The sequence below is a fragment of the Schistocerca cancellata genome, chromosome 2, assembly GCF_023864275.1.
Source record: "Schistocerca cancellata isolate TAMUIC-IGC-003103 chromosome 2, iqSchCanc2.1, whole genome shotgun sequence".
NCBI classification, from domain to species: domain Eukaryota; kingdom Metazoa; phylum Arthropoda; class Insecta; order Orthoptera; family Acrididae; genus Schistocerca; species Schistocerca cancellata.
The window spans coordinates 676,870,005-676,891,136 of record NC_064627.1 but is presented as its reverse complement, the minus strand read 5'-3'; the positions used below and the strand labels follow the sequence as shown (position 1 = coordinate 676,891,136).

Here is a 21,132-nt window from a genome sequence, read left to right as displayed (position 1 = left end):
AACTCAAAATACCTAAGAAAGAGATTGATAGTTGATAATCTATACTTTCTATGAATGTTACATATAATCTGTCTGGGGTCATAATTGACCCCAACAGTAGTTTTTGTTAATTATTGATTTAAATGTTGCGTCAAGTGCTCTAAAAAATTTTGTGAGAGAACTACAATACTGTGTGGTAAAAGTCATACAATTCTGGATTTTTACAAGAAATAGAAATATTATTTTATCCATAGTAAAGATGATCGGGGTCGTCTATGACCCCAGAGTGAGTCCTAGGGTTAAGAGTCAACTGAAATAATAATAAAATGTCACCAATTAAAGCATGTGCATTCTGACAGACAGATAATGATCATTGGGTGGTCAAAACAAATAACTGCACTTTTAGGTGTGAAGATAAAAGAAGACTGGTTATGATTGTTCTCAAATAATGGGAATGCGACTGAAATACATTTTGTGTTGTTTGTATGAGCTGTACCCATTTTCTTGTTAGTGAGTGTTCAGGAAGATATCCTTGCTTCTACTGTACCATTCTGTTATTGTTTCTGTCCAATTCTCAAATAACAGATTACTATTATTGAGTTTGATGTGGAAGTTACTTTAAAGAGTTCATTAACTAAGAGGGTAAGCTGAAAAGTAATGCTTCCAAATTTTTTATTGTGCTGTCAATATAGGTTGAGATATTACATGCCATGCAAGTTGCCGGGTTGGCTTTCCCACTATGCTGACACAAGTTATAACCCTCTGCCACTAGAGGGCTCTGAATTGTAGTGTGTAACATAGTGGTGTGTAATCTAACTATGTCAGTGCATGGAAAACAGCGTGCAGTAATTGAGTTTCTTAAAGCACGAATTCAAAGAGTTCGTCCACACATGGAGCACCCTCTCCTTCAGCTTGACAATGCTAGACCTCAGGAAAGTGCTGTGATACCCACAGCAGTCTGACACATTGGGTTCACTGTCATCAATTATTCTCCAGACAGTCCCAAGTTGACCCAGTCTGTTGTCATCTGTCTTTGAAACTTGAAGACCACCTTTGAGACTTCACTTTGATAGTGGAACATGAAGTGGTGCAAATAGGGGTGAGGTTGTAACTTTGTCAACTAAGTCAAAAATTCTACGTGACCAACAAACTGGTCTCTCACTGCGAGAAATGTGTTTGTCATCAGGGTGACTACACTGAGAAATAGAATTCTAGATATGAAGAACAGAAATGTAGAATGTTAATAAAGTTCATTTTACTTAAAAAGATATAAGCGTTTCCATATAAAACATTTGGAGGCATTACTTTTCAGCATGCCCTCATACATCATGATTTACCTATACATTTTTGTTTTATGATTTTTATTCTTCCACCCAAGTTCACTTCCTATAATTCTGGTGATTAAACATAAATTAGTAAGACTGTTTGTAATTGTTTGTGTGTGTAGCTTCTGCTTGAGATTAATTTTTCACCCTTTCCTTGCTACCTTCCCCAAACATGTAATCTTTATACCATGCTACACAGAATATTCCTATACTCTCTGTTAATGTTACTTCACTGTAATGGATGAAAATATCTGTCACACTGTCTGAATACCAACTTTGTCAAAAATGCATTTGTTTCAATACGTTTTTCATAGCAGAAAAAACAATAATTATTGTGGAAATGGTTATAAATGCAGCAATCACATAAACAGATACAGACAAATGGTACAAAACAATACTGAAGCTTGATGATACACCAGACCTTGTAATTTGATTTTAAAACATTTCTCGGATACTTTCCAATCTAATGACAAAATCCTACATGTTTTTTCTTTAACACATCATTGATTTGGCAGTCTTTGATAAAATGTTCGTGGTTTTCTTGGCCCATATGATTCTAGTAAAACTTTGGTTACAGGACAGTCACTTCCATAGCCTTCATCAGAAATTTATCAATCACATGAGCAGTATAAACCCTAACATCGAAATTAAAATGAGGCTTAAGAAGTAATGAAAATTTCTGCAATTTAGGAGAAGACAGATTGCTACTTACCATAAAGAAGACATGTTAAGTTGTAGATAGGCACAATTAAAAGACACATACATAAAGCTTTCAGTCACAGCCCTCATGAGCAAAAGAGAAACAGATACCATTCATGCACACAAGCAAGCACATCTCACGCGCACATGACTGTCAATTGTATGCAATTTAACATGTCTTGTTTGCAGTAAGTAACAATCTGTCTTTTCCTATCTTGTTGATATTATTACCTGGAGTTTCCACTATTTAATGAAAATTTCTGTTAGATGTGTTTATTGAATATCAGTCTAATGACTGACGTAGCCAAACTTCCTACTGAATACCAACACATAATTACCTGAACTTCACTGGCCACTCTTTTAATAATCCTACCCAACAGAAAGTGATACAGAACACATTAACAAAACACCACAGAGGCGATGACAATCAAGAGCCATTTTCATCCTGAAAGTAATCATTTGATGGTTTTTGAGAAGATATGACTACAATATCAGTGATCTACAAAATATTTATGTACAAATTTATTTTGCGAACACAGACTGAGCATCATATAGTGTTCCTCCACTCTGTAAGACAGAATATTACATTTGTTTCCAACCACATACTGAAATAAAAGAAATGTAGCATGTTGTTAGTTATAGGCTTGTTTTTAGTGTTTCAATAATTATGTAGGACAGTATTCATACTGTTTCAGAATGCTGACTCTTAATTACATGAGCAAGAGAAATCTGTGGTGCCTAAATTCAACTTCACAAGGAAGCATGAGATTACATCCGACCAAATGAAAATTATGGCCAACACTTCCAACTATTGAGACTCAGGTATTAAGCAATCAGAATTTATGCAGGGTGGCCTAGGAGGAATGATCAGTATTCAGGGATGTGACAGGAATGACCATTTAAAGCAAAAAACCTCATACAGGATTATGCCCTAGTCCAAATGGTTTCCGAGATAGAACACATTTACTGTAATCAGTTATTTGTTTTCTATATTATTCAATGCTTTGTCCAGTTTATCCATGTACAACAATTAATTCAAATTTCTACATGTATTTTACAAAGTGTCAATTGAAAAATACATATTTTTAACACGTTTACCTGTAAGCATTACTGTCCATGTCACTTACAGCTGTTGTACAGTTAACAATTAATGTCTGAATATGCCTTGTTAACTTAAATGCATTGATGCACTGGTCACATAGCAAAATGGAATCTTCCCATCTGTTATGTTTTTTTACTCCCGTAAATAAACAATTATTTTTTCTAATTTTTACCTTATTTTCAATATTTTTATCTATTAACATGTACACTTACTTGAGAATCTCAAGATCTTATTTAGACTTCATTTCACTGTAATTTATTGGTCTGATTATCATTTTGATTGTTGTGTTTACATTAATGTAATTAGTTTTCTTTACAGAATTCTGAAATAGAAAACACATTTGATTGATGTTAGTACTACATTTTGCAACATGCAAAACCCTATGAGTTTATCAGTATATTTAAGAAAGGTGACCCACACCAGCAAAGTATGGCAGTCCCATTTTCTTAAAAAGTACTTTGAATCATCTGAAATTAATTAACATATGCAATAATTAACATAAAAATGCTCCAGGATATTACTGTTTTCCATGACAGATTTTGTCAGAACTATTCCAAATTGTGACTACATCCTTTTAATACTTTAATTTTTCTATATAGGAATAACATAGAGCATTGATTAACTAACTAACTGAGTAACAATTTTGTGTAATTTACCCTAATTTGCAATATGGCTCTCATACAACCATGTAAACCTGATATTGCAGAAGAATAATAGTGACCATGTATATTTCTAAATTTCTAACCAGTAACATTTTTGTAAGCCAAAATCACATTAATTCTGGTGAGACATCCAAAACAGTAAAATTCAGCCTAGGTGACTTTCAAAGCATAATGTAATTTACGCAACAACAGTTTACTCGCATGCTTGTCTTCAAGTAATGAGACACCTCACAAAATTGGCAGTTAATGGTTTGAAAGCTCATGAGTAAGGCTTATGTTGGGTTCACTCACAGTTTCGATTAATGCCACTACTGCGTTCTGTATGCGAACTGACATCCACAAAACTCAGTCTCATTAATGTTTAATAACTTTTGAGTGGTTTTTGTGTAGCAGGTAAATGAACATGTTAACTGAATAATGTTGCAATTAACAAGGAGATGTGTGATGTCATTGTCATTGGAGTGAGCTATTGCTGGACATGGTGACTCTTGTCATGGACTGACTTAATTGAACTACTGCAATGTATTTTTCTCTAATAAATTACTAAAGGATAGTGCTTCATGTAAATGTGAACTATGTTTTGTGTCAAAAATAGAATAACTAACTTTGCCATGGAACTGTTGGCAGGTAACTGTAGGTGCTGATTTGGTACTATGTGCTGAAAGTTTTTCATAGTAGATAATCTGGTCATTGTCATTAACAACTGTACTTTTGAAGGAATAAATGTGTTTGTTAATGCAATTGAAATTGTGGTGTCATGTACTTTTTGAGTAAATACGATCCCACATTCATTTAGGCTTTCAGCTTCAAGGTGAACTGGAGTTTATGCTCCCTAGGTGGGACTATGAAAGCCAGTCAGTAGCACTACACTCTCTTGCGAGAACATGTTTTGTTGCTTGTCTAAGTGCTTCTGCATGTTCCCTACTGAGGGCAACAATGCCCCTTATGTGACAAAGCAGTTCATCTCACACATTCAACTTTTGTTTGTACATCTCAGACTTCATCCAACCTCATAAAAAAAAATCCAGTGGTGTAAGGTCTGGCTATCTTGGTGGCCAGTTCATTGCACTTCCACAGCAAGCCCAGCAATTAGAATAAGTGCAGTTGAGATTTTCCCTCACAAGTACATTAAACTTGTTCTATCTCGGAAACTATTTGGAATAGGGTATATGTTCATAGAGGTTTTTTGCTTCAAATCAGCATTCACATCATATCCCTGCATATTGACCATTCGTCCTGGGACACCCTGTGTATGCATCCACAGGCAATGGTTTACACTCAGTTATCTCTGGAAACAAGCTCTTGATACAAAGAGATCATTCACTGCAATCTGTCATAACAATGAAAATCTGATTGTGGAAAAGGCAGGTTCCAGACTCAGATAGTGGAAGAACTAGTTAGTCACACTGAGAGTATCACAGAATATTTTGGAAAACTACACAAGAAATGCATTGTGTATTGTGGAATGCCTGACTCACAAAGCTCCATGAACCAAAATTTTAAAATGAGTCAAGAAAATTATTGTTTCTAGCAACATGCATCTCACATAATGACTATGGTAGTAAAATTAGAGATATTTAGGCTTAGGTGATATATCCTTTGTGAACGTAATGGGTAGGGCAAATGATTCTGCTATACTATGCAGAATAAAATGAGAATCAAACAATTTTTGGTAATTGGTTCCTTGCTCCTAGCAAGATGGTGGAGGTAATGACCAAAAGCATTAGGTTTTATGCAGGTATGATGTGAAAAGAAAAGTTGGACCATTATCTGGTTCAGTGATTTGTTTAACAGATTGATGGAAATTTTACAGGCAATGTGAAATCTGAGAAAATATCCTCCAGCAATAATCCATAGGCTAACAAAGAGAAATGAAATTGTCATTTTGATTAAAAGTTGTGATTAGATAGCGATTTGGGGCAACATCATCATAATATAATGCTGATACCAAAAAAAATTGCATGATCATGCATTTTGAATTAAACTGCAGCTTGGATCAATGATGCAGATACAGAATATATATTGAGATGTTATTCCAAAACTACATTTCTTTAAAATTCTTAATATCTTCAGGCAACATTCAGAGCTACTCTAACGATGACGTGCCCTTTAGTGGTTCTGCCTCACATCATCCATGTAATAAGGCAGCAAATGCAGCCTTGTTTAAAATGACCTTACCATTTGGAAAGTTGGCATTTTTCCCCATGGTGGGTCAATGTACGTTAAGCTATTTAAGAATTGTTGAAAAAATTATTGCTACTGGAAGTATAGTTTCTTTTTGTATTTTTTTCAGCAAATGTAGAGGTCTTAGGATCTGATGATGCAACAACATGTATTATTGCTGTACTTAGACATCCAGGTAAGTCTGCAATATAAGCCACTACTAAAATTTCCCAATTTTGGGAAGTTATACTCCAGAATGAATCATTTATTTAAGATATCTGAAAAAGAACACAAATCAGAGTAAAAGTAACACTTCATATGTAATTTAAAAGTATCATTTTCTCTTCAGAAATTGAGTGACTTGTTTTGTTCCCAGTTTGTGGGGCAGTAGCTCTGTCCCATATAGATGGTGGAGGAGTTGCAGACTGTGTGGCCAGAATGATTGAGAGTGTTAAGCAGATTGCTGGTGGAAGCTCTGATGGAAAGATGGAATTACAAGTGTTTGGAGCTTTTGGATATGCACAGAACTTTTCAGAGACAGTATTTGCTTCTGTAATGAGTAAGTGGTAGATTTCATTTCTCTTTACTTTACACTAAATTGGAATACATTATAGTTTCCCGATCTATTTGAAAACCTGTGTATCTACTGAAACATGCCATGGGCTGATTAAAAAATCAGTTACAGAAATCTGTTGAAGCTAATATACTGTGAATACTTTCCATTTTTAGTTATTCACATTAACTGTATGTATTTGCTTTTCCAAGTAAATGAGAACTTTTAACTACAGTTCCCAATGGTTACAAAGAGAAAAAAGTGAAAATGAGGTCTTCCTGATAGATAATCAATTTTATGAATGAATAAAAATATGAGGAGAATGCTTTAATGATTACTCGGGGAGCTCTAAGATAGGTAATGCTCACATTAGCAGATAAAAAATGTTGTGTTGTTGATAACTTGAGTAGGAAGAAAGTAATATGATATCAGTTCAAAGTTTTGAATCAGTCCATAAAGAATGTACAAAGCCAAAACCTGTCATCAAATCTCAAATAGGACAAGCATTTATAATCGAATACAATCCAGACCAGTGCATATAATGTGGACTAATCTAAGACAAACTTAGGGAAGTTTCTAAATGGAAAACACAGGATGGAACAAGACTATATTATGAAAAGGGTAGATTGCTACTCACCATACAGAGGAGATGCTGAGTTGCAGACAGGCACAAGAAAGACTAGTCTGCTATACATTTAAACTTTCAGCCGTCTAGTCTAGTATAGTAAAGTCTAGTGTAGTCTTTTTGTTTTGCTTGTCTGTGACTCTATCATGAGTAGCAAACTGTCCTTTTCAAAATATTGTCGTTAAGGATGCTTCTCATGGATTCAAGCAAGCAGACTGGGTTGAGAATAACTTGGTGACAACAGTGTTATGTTTTCAGGCTACCACTATCACGCAGGTATGCAGATTTTTCAGTTTTGCAACTTGTTCTTTCCATGCTGAAGTTCATAGTACAGTGGTTGCAGTTTGAGGATCAAAAAGAAAGTTCATTTGAGAAAAGTATGAAATGACAGAGAGACAGAACGGCTAGCCTTCAGGAGCCAAAATTCTAGTACTACTGAAAGTCACAATGAAAAGTGAGAACTCTAATCCTAACTTTCAGAAGTATTAGCTCCTTCTTCAGGAAGAAAAGACTGAAAGACTGGATAAGGTTAGAAGGAACAGCCCCCAGGATGAGAGGGACCCTTCAGTTGTGAGGGTGAGGGGAAACAAAGGTGAAGTGTAGAACTGTCAGAGAGAGTAGAATGTCAAAGACATTACATTGGTAAGTACTGTGCCAATAAGCCCAGAGATGGAGTAAGGACAGAGTAGAAACAATGGCAGAGAGGGAAACAACAGTATGTTATCTTGGATGAAGAGTTGGTTGATTTGGGGGGGGGGGGGGGGGGGGGAGAGGAGGGATCAAACAGCAAGTTCATTGGTCCCATCAGATTAGGGAAGACTGGGGAAGGAAATCAGCTGTACCCTTTCAAAGAAACCATCCTGGCATTTGACTGAAGTGATTTAGGGAAATCATGGAGAAACATAAACCAGGATGGCCGGACGTGGGTTTGAACTGTCGTCCTCCCAAATCCGAGACCAGTGTGCTACCCACTGCACTGCCTCGTGGATGAAGACTCATTGACAGATGTAGAAGTAACTTCAGTTGTACCCAGGGAAGTGTATTGTGTCTCTTGCTGTTCACGTTGTATATTAATGATCTTGCAGACAGTATTATAGCAACCTGAGATTTTTTTGCAGATAATGACTGTCATAATAAATAATGCTTTCATCCAGTAAGGCCTTCATCAAAAATACACACACACACACACACACACACACACACACACACACACACACACACACGACAGCAGTCTCAGGCACAAGTATGGTTTCAGTTGCCTGAGACTGCAGTCGTACGTGTGTGTGTGTGTGTGTGTGTGTGTGTGTGTGTGTGTGTGTCGCCTATTTTTGATGAAGGCCTTACTGGATTTTCCATTGTTTGATTGTATCGTATGAGTCACTGGTAGAATCTGTAAACTCGTACAAATACTTGGCTGTAACACTTAGCAGAGATATGACGTTGAACGATCACATAGGTTCAGTTGTGGGTAACACAGGTCAGAGACTTAAATTTATTGGTAGAATAGCAGAGAAATGCAGTCCTTCTACAAAGGAATTGCTCACAAATCACTTGTGCGACCTATCGTAGAATATTGCTCAAGTGCATTGAACCCGTATCAGATAGGACTAGCAGGAGATATTGAATGTACGAGTAGATGAGAAGGTCAGCACAAATGGTCAAAGATTGTGAGTGAGTGTCAGTGGAATGTTGAAAGAGCTGAACTAGTAGACCCTTGAAGATGACGGAAAGTATCTCGAGAAGTTCTGCTGACACAATTTCAAGATGCAGCTTTAAATGATGATTAGCAGTATATTACAACCCCTTACATGTTGCTTCCATAGGGATCTTGAGCATAAGATTGGATTAATTGTAGCAGGCACAGAAGCATGTAAACAATAATTTTTCCTACACTCCATATGTGAATGGAATGGGGAAAAGCTGTAATAACTGATACAGTGAGACATACCCTCTGTCATGCACTTCATAGTGGTTCACAGAGCTTGGATGTAGTTAGATATAGGAAGAGAAATGAAGTGTCAACTGAATAGTGAAATTAAAAATGAGGGGAAAGAAAATGGTGAGAGGAACTTGGGGATGGATAGTGTAGTGTAAATGAAAAAGGAATAAAGAAAATAATTGAGAAAATTAATAAATGATAAGGTAGATACCTGACCCATGCACACCCACCCATTACCATTTTCTGCAGTTCTATCACTGGTAACCCCCCCTCCCCCAGCATGAAAGGCAGAGCAGAGATGTAATCTCTGTTAACACACATTCCTCCATTGATGAAGTTTGTGTGCATCACAAGTGAAAACTGCCTTTCATGAGATTAATATGACCTGGTACTGAACTTTTACTTTCCATTTAGTATTGTTTTGATATATCCACATCTTGTGGGGTAAGTGCACCATCTAAGAGAGAGACTGTGAGTTTGTGGAAAGTTCTGTATTATGTGTAAGTAATAACTGACAGTGAAAGAATTAAAGACAGTCAATTAAGGAAACCTCAGAAAGAAATGGTGTTTGTTCCTTAATGCCTAAATTTAATTTTTGAGTGTCAGGTACAGACTTCCATGGAACTAACAAGGGACGATCCCCTTTGCAACCACCTCATATTTAGTGGTAAGATGGACCAGTGGATAGCCTGTCACAAACTGAACACAGATCAAGCCTGAAAACAGGAAAAAGTGGTGCTGAACTGGTCCAAGCTTAACAAGTGCAATATAGAGCAAAACTGTAAAGACGTGGCATCATGGTTAAGTGGTCACGGTGTTGGACTGTAAACCGGATGAACAGTATTCAAAACTCCCTCACACCATCTATTTATTTATTTATTTTCACAACATTATGAACTGTCTGTCCAGTCACTGAAATGTTAGTTGGCAGTTGTCATACTATACATTGGTTATAGAATGTGTGTCATGTGGTAATAACACATTACCATCAAAAGTAAACGTGATGAATAGTGAGAGCAGGCGAGATTCCTTATAGACCTATGAAAACAACAAATAAACATGTGTGAACTGCGTTACAATATAGGAATTCAGGAATCAAAACTTCCAAAACAGAATGCAACTTCAAAAACATTAAAAATATGTTTTGACACATCACAGAGAAACTTTGTGATTGCAAAACTGTTGTGTACATTTGTTGCAGCTTATGTGACAAAATATTATGTTTTCATCATTTCCTTCGGAGTGACCACATTCATGTTCACACAAGCACATAAATCGGGCAAAGAGGCATATCTCACTCACTTGCCAGGCGTAAAAATTAGGTGCATCAGTAAGAGATTCCTTTCATATGACACTTGTACTGTCACTAATGCTGTGTATGACACACAAGACCTGTTTTCCAGTGGAGGATTTGGTTGACTTGTCTCCTTGTCATCAACTGTTTGCAGTTCCCATTCAAAAGCCGCCTCCTTTCAGCTGCTAATAGAGTAGTGGCTCTTAATAGAGTAGTTTTGCGGAACCAATTGTCATTATAGCTCCCTTCCGTACACCATAAACAGACATTACACTACAACACAGACACAAATTTGAATACAGTGAATAGTGGGAAAGAAAAAGAAAAATTGGCACATTGGAGGTTTGAACACTGATCACCCACTTGCAGTCCAATACCGTGACCACTAAACCACATTGCTGTTGCTCTTTCATGCTGCTCTATATTGCACTTCTTGTTCTTTTATCGTTCACTGTTTCTATTTTGCTTTTTTTCACAGTTCATTACACCTTCTTACTGTTTTCGTGCTTGATCTGTGTTCAGTTTTTAATGAGCTGTCCACTGGGCCCTCTTACTACTAAATCTGAGGGGGTTACGATGGGGATTTTCCCTTGTAAGTATTGATAGAACAAACAGTCCCTGGTATTGAGGCTGTATGCCACACGCATGGCTGAGTATTCAGGTGGTGAGCACCAGAATTGTACAGTAGATACAGATAACTACTGTTGTGTTCTAAAGCAAAGGCTGTTTCAGTTGTCAGTTCAGATTGCAGAGGAAACAGTGTATGTTGACAGGTTTTTTTAACTTCTTTAATGAAGCAGCAAATAACTTGAATGCAATTCAGTTGCAAAACATTATGGAAGAAATGTTCTGTGCAGTAAGAATGAAGAGGAAAAATATCCAAAATGGCATCAGCCAAAATTTTCCATATTTCATTCTTTTTTTCACAAGTAAGTTGCCTCCTTGGCAGTGTTCATAATGTAATTAATTGATTCTGTCAATTTTAGGTCATTTCTTGGATACGTTTTTGAAAAGTTTCAATGCCATCTTTAACAAACCTTTTATTACTGTAATAGTTTTTCAGAAGCTTTCAAATGCCATAAAAAAGCAAATTGGTCTATTTAAAAAATGACAGTGCTTCAGAATCTTGGTTGATGCAAGAGTTAAGTATATTAAATGAACAATCAAATTTATTGCCCCTCTGCACACTATCACATGCCAAAAATCTCAATTTGATTTCTTTACACAGTTCACAAAAGAAAACAGTTGAAAGTTTTAGGTGATTTACTCTATATACTTGGGCTTGCTCACATCATATACTGAACAAGTAATTGTCACATGGCTACTTTTGCTGTCTTGATCTTGAAATTTTTTGACATCATCATGAGCAGCCACTTAATGTCTTAAGCAGCTTCAAAAAGGGGGCAGTTCTGAATTAAATTTACTTAAATGCCTTTTACATCACTTTTGACCAGCATCTCATTCAGAACTCCATTGATAGAAGTCAGAATTGGACAGCCTGTTTGCATTTCCATAAAATATGCTCTGCACGGTATTCACTTAGTTTATTGTAGACAGTTTTTATGGAAACTCGCAGAATGCAGTAAATAACTTTATACTTGCCAAAATGAAGGGGTCAGCTGGCATTGTGGATCATAGGTGCTTGCTGCGGTGTGAAGGAACCACCTTGTCTACAGCTGAGGTCTGCAGCCTTCTGGGCTGAGGGTGAAATCTCCAGAATGAAGTGTTGAGAAGAAGACATTCAGTCAAAAGCTCTGTCATGACAATATTTTTGAACTGGTCAGTTCTTACTGGTGTGTCAACATCTACATGACTACTCCTAGACTGAAATGGAGGAAAAATGTGATTGTGCCATAGTTAGCCACACACTATTGTGGTCCCATTAATCACACACTTTATGCGTAGGTGGAATATGGTATAGAAGTTATAATGCAGTGAGTAACCTTGAACATCGAATCCATCATGTACACTGCATGCCGTTTGTCACTAGACTGGTAGCACATAAAGCAAAGGGTAACTTGACCAAAAGACAACACTTTCTCTATAAAAAAGGAATAACAAGAAGGTGAAGAAGAAGAAGAAGAAGAAGAAGAAGAAGGAGGAGGAGGAGGAGGAGGAGGAGGTTGCCAAATTATGCAGACTACTGGACTTCCAAATCTTGTTGGTGGTCAAGTTTATTGTCACATTAGCTGTGTCTCTTTTTGTCTTTGTGACTGTGCCTACTGCCTGATGGCCAATTTATTTTGTAAAAGATTGTTCCAAATGGGATCTCCGGGTAAACATTATTGGCCAAAGTGGCTGACTGGCTGAGTAATAGAAACAGTCGGCTTCTTAACTTCACTGAGAAATTAATATCCCTTGCTAATGTTGTGAGAGAGAGAATAAAATGAATGTGAAAATGCCATACAATCCACAGTTATGACATTTAATGATTCAGTTGAAATTTTAAATTTTTTGTTCTGTTTGTAATATATTAGACACAACTAGCTACAGTTATTAACCTCCAAACTGCTAAAATGTAGGACAGGATGCATCTCAAGACAATGAAATTTTATTTCAAATTGTAGGAAGTAATATAAGTTTTATATTGCAGAATGTTAATGATTTATGTTTAAGTAAAGTTTAAGAATTAGAACAGAATTAGAGTACCAGGAATTAAAAAAAGACCAAATGGTAAAAGAAAAGTCAACATTTAATGTTTATTTAAGGTAACACTACCTCAGAATAGCTGTACACACATACAAGCACAGAATTATGATCATGCCGACTCGTCACCTGAATTGGATATAGTCTTTCTGTTGTGGAGTCCAGTGTTCATTATTCAAACTGATACATTCACAACACATACTTTGAGCATCTAAAAAGTTTATTAACATCTGCTAGCTCTGAATATCCCAGGAAGATGCACTTCTCAACTCAACAATGAAGTATGAAATTAAAGCACCATTAACAACTCCTAAATTAGCATTATTCTTTCTTAACAGACTGTAACTGTGATCATATAACATCCACTTTCTAGCTCCTTAAATGAGCACACAGAGTCTGTGAATGGGAATATAAGCAACAGCTTTTCATCTAACAATCCAAATTTTACGTCACTGTGCACCAGGACAAAATCAACAGTGAATGTAAAGTTTTTGCTGAAGATTCAGGAACTAGTGTGAAAGACAAAGAAAAGAAAATAAATTGGGTTGAAATGTAATAGCAGCTGTTGGCCAGAACACATATCGCATGATAGCTTTTACTGTTCATTTCTCTTTTACTATATTTGGTGCTGCCAACCATTTTACAAAGTAGCACTTTTCATTTATTTTTAAGTGTTGTTTTGAGTCTTGTGTTGCATAGTTTATAGTGCACATTATGAACATATGTGTAAAGCCTCTTCAGCTTTAAACAGGAAATGTCTTTACAAAATATTATTTATTATTCCAGCTATGTTAAAATTCTGAAACGATTCCAATGTTCAATTGTTTATAAGATTTTGTTAGGCAGTTATTGTGTCTTTGTTTAAGAGTTAATTAATTACCTTTCAGCTTTAACTTTAATAGATTCCAAAATTGTTTTATTTGCAGATGATACAAACATTGCAATAAACAGCAAATCAAGTGTAGTCGTAGAAAGATTGGTTTATGAAATTTTCAGGAACAATAATAAATAATTTCTAGCCAATTCTTTGTCACTAAACTTTGAAAAACACACTGCATGCAGTTCAGAACTTGTAAGAGGTTTCCCATCAGTGTACACCTAAAATATTACAAGAAACATAGAAGAAGTTGACAGTGTCAAATTCATGGGATTACTGCTTGATACTAAAATTCATATGGGAGGCATACAGCACAGAACTGCTGAAGTGCCTACAAAAACCTCTATTTGCAGTGAGAATGTTGTCAGACATAGGTGATATAAAAAAGCTGACATAGTATGCTTAATTTCATTCAGTAATGTCATATGGGATATTTTTGGGGTAACTCATCAAGCTAAGCTTAAGTTTCCTGGGTCCAAAAACATGTAATAAGAATTATTTGTGGTGTGAACTCAAAACCATCCTGCAAAGGCCTGTGTAGGGAACTAGGGATTCCTTAATGAACTTTGTCATTAAACATATATCTCTTTTTCACATCAGTGGCTTAGCTCAAGGAATCAATAATAGAAATAAGAATAATCTTCACGAAGATTTTAAATCACTTACTTTGGTCCAAAAAGGTGTTCATTATTCAGGAACACATATTTTCAATAAGATGCTAGCAGCCCTGAAAATTTAACTACTAATGAAGTTCAGTTGAAAAGGAGCCTAAGACTTGTTAGTGGTGAATTCCTTCTATTCCGTCGTACTCCATTGATGAATTTTTTAGTAGAACCAACTGATGTGTATATGTTACTAATAATATCAAATATTGTGAATACATGTTGTAAAATGACTTTTCTGTTTTGATGGTGCATGGCTGCAATATCCTAAGAATTATCATTCACATCTGTGTGTACTGAACATTTACATGTTTCATGAAAAGTTATTTTTTACCCTTTAAATGAAAATATGTTTAGGAGTTCTTTGCATGTTCTACACATCCATGATGATCATTTCACTTGAGATCTGTGGAAGGTATATTAACATATTTCTTTTTCTCTCTGTGTGTGTGTACACACACACACACACACACACACACACACACACAAACTACAATGATGACGACAATAATAATAGTGAACAAGTATATACAGGGTGTTTCACAGTTCATGTTACACTTTTCTAGAGGGTGTAGAAGGGACTTAGTCGACCAAGTTTTACATAGGGACCCATGTCTGGAAATGTCATCTAACACTGCTGCAGAGCATCGATGCTAAAGGCACTGATGCCTGTAAGTGTTTATATACAGGATGATTCCATGATGATGTTAGAAGCTTTAAAGGATAATAGAGATGGGTAAATGTATCAATTTCAGGTAAGGGTCCCTGGTTCAGAAATGAACGAGTTGATAGCTATAAGCGTAAATTATTCTGATACTTCTGACAGTGGAATACATGTACTGGTACTGCTGTTACTAAGAATGTAGGGTACACAACTTTCAGAGGTTGTAGTATGTACTCAGACAAGAAAAATTGTCTAGTGAACATGGGCTGTAAAATGCATACCTGAGGAGCTATGAGCACTTGTTCATCTTTGCTAGTGTGAAACACATCTCCTTCATCAAAGAAATTCTCGTAGCTAGACATTTTTTTTTTTGTTTTGGTCCATACTGTCGCCTCTGAAAGTTGCCTACCCTATGTTCGTGTGTCCCACTGTCGGAAGTATCAAAACAGTTTTTGCTTATAACTTTCGACTTGTTCAATTCCGGTACAGAGGCCATTACCTCAAATTGATACATTTATCCTTCTCCATCATCATTGAAAGTTTGTAACACCATCATAGACTCACCTTGTATATACATATAGTTACAGGTGCCAGCAAATATAACTCTGATGCTCTGTAGCGTTGTTCAATGACATTTCCTGGCATGGGTTCCTCAGTGAAATTTGATCTACTAAGTCCCTTCTACAACCTCTAGAAGTGTGTAACCTGAATAGTGAAACACATTGTATATATCTACATGCAGTCCATTTACAAGCCTTTTTCTATTAAAATGACTATTCAGGAATTAATCTGTGATATAGATCGAGCTGTTAAAAAGAAAAAGGTTTGATCTACAGTTGAATAATCTTATGCTTAAACTGACAGACAATTTATTTCCTTGGGTGCATTGTAAAATAATTTTATAACTGTTTATTTCACCCCTCATGATGCCAAAACTTACATTCATTAAAAAGTAATTCACATGATTTTTTATTAATTGGTTCTTCCGTTACATCTTAGAGAACAGTTCCATATTTAAAGTTGAATAACAAGTACACTGGTTTTTTTTTCTACAGCTTTTGGTTTATTTCAAGCTAGTTTTCGGTTTATTAGGCCATTTTCAGCAAACAACTGAGTAGTGTCTGCAAAGGACACTGGTTCTTAGGTAACCAAGCATTATAGGCGAAGATACAGTCACTTGCATATAGTATTGTGCATCAAATTTGTTTCTTAACTTTGAATTACACTTTACACAATGGACAATGTTTAGCACAATAAATAATTTAACTACGCACTATTACAGGTTAAAAGCTTATAATGCTATTTTATTTTATTTCTTTGTGAGGTCTTGACATTGGCTGAGAAACTGTTAAACTGAACACTCTTCATTTATTTTTTGCAACAAACCTGATTTTTAACATAGTAAGCAATGGACAGTATTATACACAATAATTGAAATACATGATCTTACAGTATTACAGGTTATATGGTTATGATGATATAGTTTGCGATGTCACAATATTGGTTCAAAACTATCTAACTGAGCACTAGTAATTTATGTTGAGCAATAAACATGTTTTACATTGTAAGTAACATTTTTACACAGTGGGCAATGTTAAGCACAGTACACAGTTAAAATATATATCATTACAGTATTACAATTTATATTGTTGAAATTTGTTGGATAAGCAATGTCAGGAATAGGAAATTCTATTATGTTTTAATTTTCTGTAGCAGTATGTGTCATTGTGGCAGTTTGTGAGTACGTGGCTGGTTGATTGCATCATGTGAGGCTCAAAAGTGGGATGTGCTCGGGGATTTTGAGCTAAATGTCTGTTTACCTCAAGTACTTGTAATAGGCTCAGTTTTCTTCTTTTGTTGGCTATATGTAGTGCTTCTCTGTGGACTTGGTATTTGTGTTATTCCTTCAGCACATGTTCGACAAAGGTGGAGTCTGACTTTTGTAATCCCCAGCTTCGTTCATGTTCAATCAGCCTAGTTCTTATGGCTTGCCTATCTGATCAATATACAGTTAGTTGCAGTCATTCAAGTGATTTTGTAAATACCATGGTTACTTAAAAGATCTATTTTGTCTATGCTGTTGAATAGTATCCTCCTACATCAAATGGAGCCTGTTACATAAAATGGAGTTTTGTAAGTGCAGGATTTGAACATTTCAGCTAATTTGTCAGATAGCCTTCCTATATATGGTGTAGCACCCCACTTAGTTTTAGATGTGACTGTTGTTGTAGATGGGACATACACATAGGGCAACATTTTTCTTCTCTGTTTTTTGTGTAAAATGTTGTAATAGCTGAAACTAGTTTGAAATAAACAAAAATAATTAGAACGAAAACAGTGTACATGTTTTCCAAACTTAAATATGAAACTGTTCTACCAAGAAGTAACAAAATAATCCATAAATAATATTAATAGTGCCAATACATCACTTCCATCTGTCCTATACAGCAGGTTACTGAAACAAAAATCGAAGGCAGCACAGCACATTTGGTTCAGTAAACAATGCCAAAAATTAAATATTACACTGAAATACGTCTGCATCAAGTCAAGAAGTACGTCAGCTGCAGCGAAAGAAGCAATGAAGGTCACAGTTCCTGTATAGATAAAGAAAGAAATCAAAAACTGATACAGTGTCAAGGACAATCTTAAAGTGATGTATATACGAATTACACACATTCTAAACCCATGTGAATTTGAAGTTTTTGATAATGAAATACTTGAAATAGTGCATAACATAATCCAGGAGATGTACTTACACTAAAAACACAGAGTAAACAACCTATGCAATCGTAATGCAGCCATACTCACAAAACGTAAACAAAGCTTTTTTTCAGTTCAAGTAGTAAATTTAACTGAAACTGTTCTTTCCATGAAGGAAATGGAAATGCTAATAAAAGGCTTCCAATATGCCCTTCCCCTTACACCTTCCAGAAAACAGTTAGATGTATTAAAAGTTGATGTACACTGAAGCGCCAAAGAAACTTGTATAGGCTTGCATATTGAAATACAGAGATATGTAAACAGGTAGAATATGGTGCTGTGGTTGGCAATGCCTATATCAGACAACAAGTGTCTGGTGCAGTTGTTAGACTGATCACTGTTGCTACAATTGCAGGTTATCATGATTTGAATGAGTTTCAACGTGGTGTCGTAGTCGTTGCATGAGTGACGGGACACAGCATCTCTGAGGTAGCGATGAAGTGGGGATTTTCCTGTATGACCATTCCACAAGTGTACCGTGAATATCAGGAATCCAATAAAACATCAAATCTCCAACATCGCTGCGGCCGGAAAAAGATCTTGCAAGAATGGGATCAACGACGACTGAAGAGAATCGTTCAGCATGACAGAAGTGCAACCCTTCTGAAAATTGCTGCAGATGTCAATGCTGGGCCAGCAACAATTGTTAAAATGTGAACCATTCAACGAAACATCATCAATGTGGACTTTCGGAGCCAAAGGCCCACTCATTTACCCTTGATGACTGCCCGACACGAAGCTCTATACCTCACGTGGGCCTGTCAACACTGACATTGGACTGTTGATGACGGGAAACATTTTACCTGGTCGGACAAGTCTTATTTAAAATTGTATCGAGTAGATGGACATTTACAACTATGGAGACAACCTCATGAGTTCATGGACCCTGCATGTCAGCAGGGGACTGTTCAAGCTGGTGGAAGCTCTGTAATGGTGTGGGGTGTGTGCATTTGGAGTGATATGGGACCCCTGATAAGTCTAGATAGGACTCTGGCTCAGGAACACACTTCTGAGTTTTAACACTTTCGCTGGCCACCAAACTCCTCAGACATGAACATTATTGAGCATATCTGGGATGCCTTGCAATGTGCTGTTCAGAAGAGATCTCCACCCCCTCATACTCTTATGCATTTATGGACAGCCCTGCAGGATTCATGGTGTCAATTCCCTCCAGCACTACTTCAGACACGAGTTGAGTTCATGCCATGTCGTGTTATGTCACTTCGGTGTGCTGGCGGAGGACCTGCACGATATTAGGCAGGTGTACCAGTTTCTTTGGTTGTTAAGTGTAGAATACAGTCTAAATAACAACATCGCAACTAAAAACTTAGTAAGATGTGATGAGCAAAAATGGCTTGAGTTAGACACTCTTACATTACAATCTATGGACCAGAATATACTGAAAAACGAAGAAAATTACTCAAAATAACAACATTCTCACAAAAGGAGATGAAATAAGTCTCTTATTTCTCATGGAAAAAAGTAATTACATTGAGAAAGTGAAACAACTTCTCACACCCATGTCCTCACCAAAGATCACACGAAAACGTTCTACGAAGAAATTAAAAACCTAACCAAGACCATCAAAATCATAATACGTGAATATGGAGCTAAGAATTTGATCAACATGAACCCAGTAGCTCCTAAAGTATGTGGACTTCCTAAACTGCCCAAGGAAGGCAAACTTTTATGACCTCTTGTGCCAACCTGCACTGCACCAAACTACAGAATTACCGAAGACTTAAATTTCTATATCAAAACATAAACAAAATTTAAATCTAAGTTTGGAATTATAAATTCAGTGGACATTGTTAACAAAATTAAAGAGCTCCCTATTCCACATAGTGCAAAACTAATAGCTTTTGATGTTAGCAGCTTATTTACAAACATACCAGTCAAAGAATACCTTGATATCTTGACACATCTACTACACAGAGCAGTTGTCTATGCTGTACATGTAGAAGACATGAAGCTGCCAAATTTTCAATTTGAAGGTACTCTGTACAAACAGCTAGATGGCTTGGCAATGGGGACCCTCCCCTCAGTTCTCTTTTTACCAGAAATATTCATGGACCATTTTGAAAAACAGTTCCTACATAATGAGCCTCTCAGTGATAATATCTAATATTGATACAGATATGTAGATGATGTGCTGTGTCTGTGGACCAGAACCAAAAGACTATTCAACACATTCCTAGAACACTTAAACTCACTACACAAAAACATACAGTTCACCATGGAGATTGATGAAAAATCCGTTAACTTCTTAGACCTCAACATAGATATTGCTACAGGCACACACAGTTTCAAAATTTACAGAAAACCCAACACTACAGACATGGCAATACCCTCTTGTTCACAGCACATAATATCACACAAAGATGCTGCCTTCCATTCCAAGATACATAGTCTTACATCAATACCAATGTCAAAACAGAATTTTCAGACAGAATTAGACACCATTAAATTTATTGCATCAAATAATGGCTATACTGCTGAATTAATGGACAACATTTTACACAAAAAACAAAGAAGAAAAATGTTGCTCTATGTGTATGCTCCCTTTGCAGCAACAATGATATCTAAAACTAACTAGTGTACTATACATATTTAGGACAGCTATCTGACAAGTTAGCCAAAACTCTCAAATTCTGCATTTACAAAACTTCATTGTATGTAAGAGGCACTACAGTCGTCCCTATTCTATTCAATAGCAAGAACAAAACAGATTTGTTAAGTAACTGCAGTGTTTACAAAATTGCTTTCAGTGACTTCAACTAACTGTATATTGATCAGATAGGCAAGTCATAAGAACTAGGCTGACTGAACATGAACGAAGCTGGGGATTACATAAGTCAGACTCCACCTTTGCCGAACATGTGCTGAAGGAATAACACAAATAACTAAGCATGCAGAGAAGAACTACATACAGCCAACAAAGGAACAAAACTGAGCCTATTACAAGTACTTGAGGTAAACAGACATTTAGCTCAAAATCCCCGTCTGGTTTTAAATGGTCAATTGCAGATGAGCAAATCCCCACTTTTGAGCTTCACATGATCAATGAACCAGCCACATACCCACAAACTGCCACAATGACACATACTGCTACAGAAAATTAAAACATAATAGAGTTTCCTATTCCTTATCTTGCTTATCTCACGAAATTCAACAATATAACT

General features: G+C 36.2%; 1 protein-coding gene across 3 annotated transcripts in view; it reads left to right on the top strand.

Moving 5' to 3' along the window:
* LOC126162406 (protein N-terminal asparagine amidohydrolase-like) overlaps nucleotides 1-21,132 on the top strand; it is a 144,205-nt gene that overhangs the window by 65,040 nt on the left and 58,033 nt on the right. For all 3 annotated transcript variants that reach the window (XM_049918902.1, XM_049918900.1, XM_049918901.1), the window contains exons 3-4: nucleotides 6,061-6,126; nucleotides 6,307-6,489. In XM_049918902.1, the coding sequence (XP_049774859.1) occupies nucleotides 6,061-6,126; nucleotides 6,307-6,489 (249 nt within the window). The remainder of the gene's footprint in view (nucleotides 1-6,060; nucleotides 6,127-6,306; nucleotides 6,490-21,132) is intronic.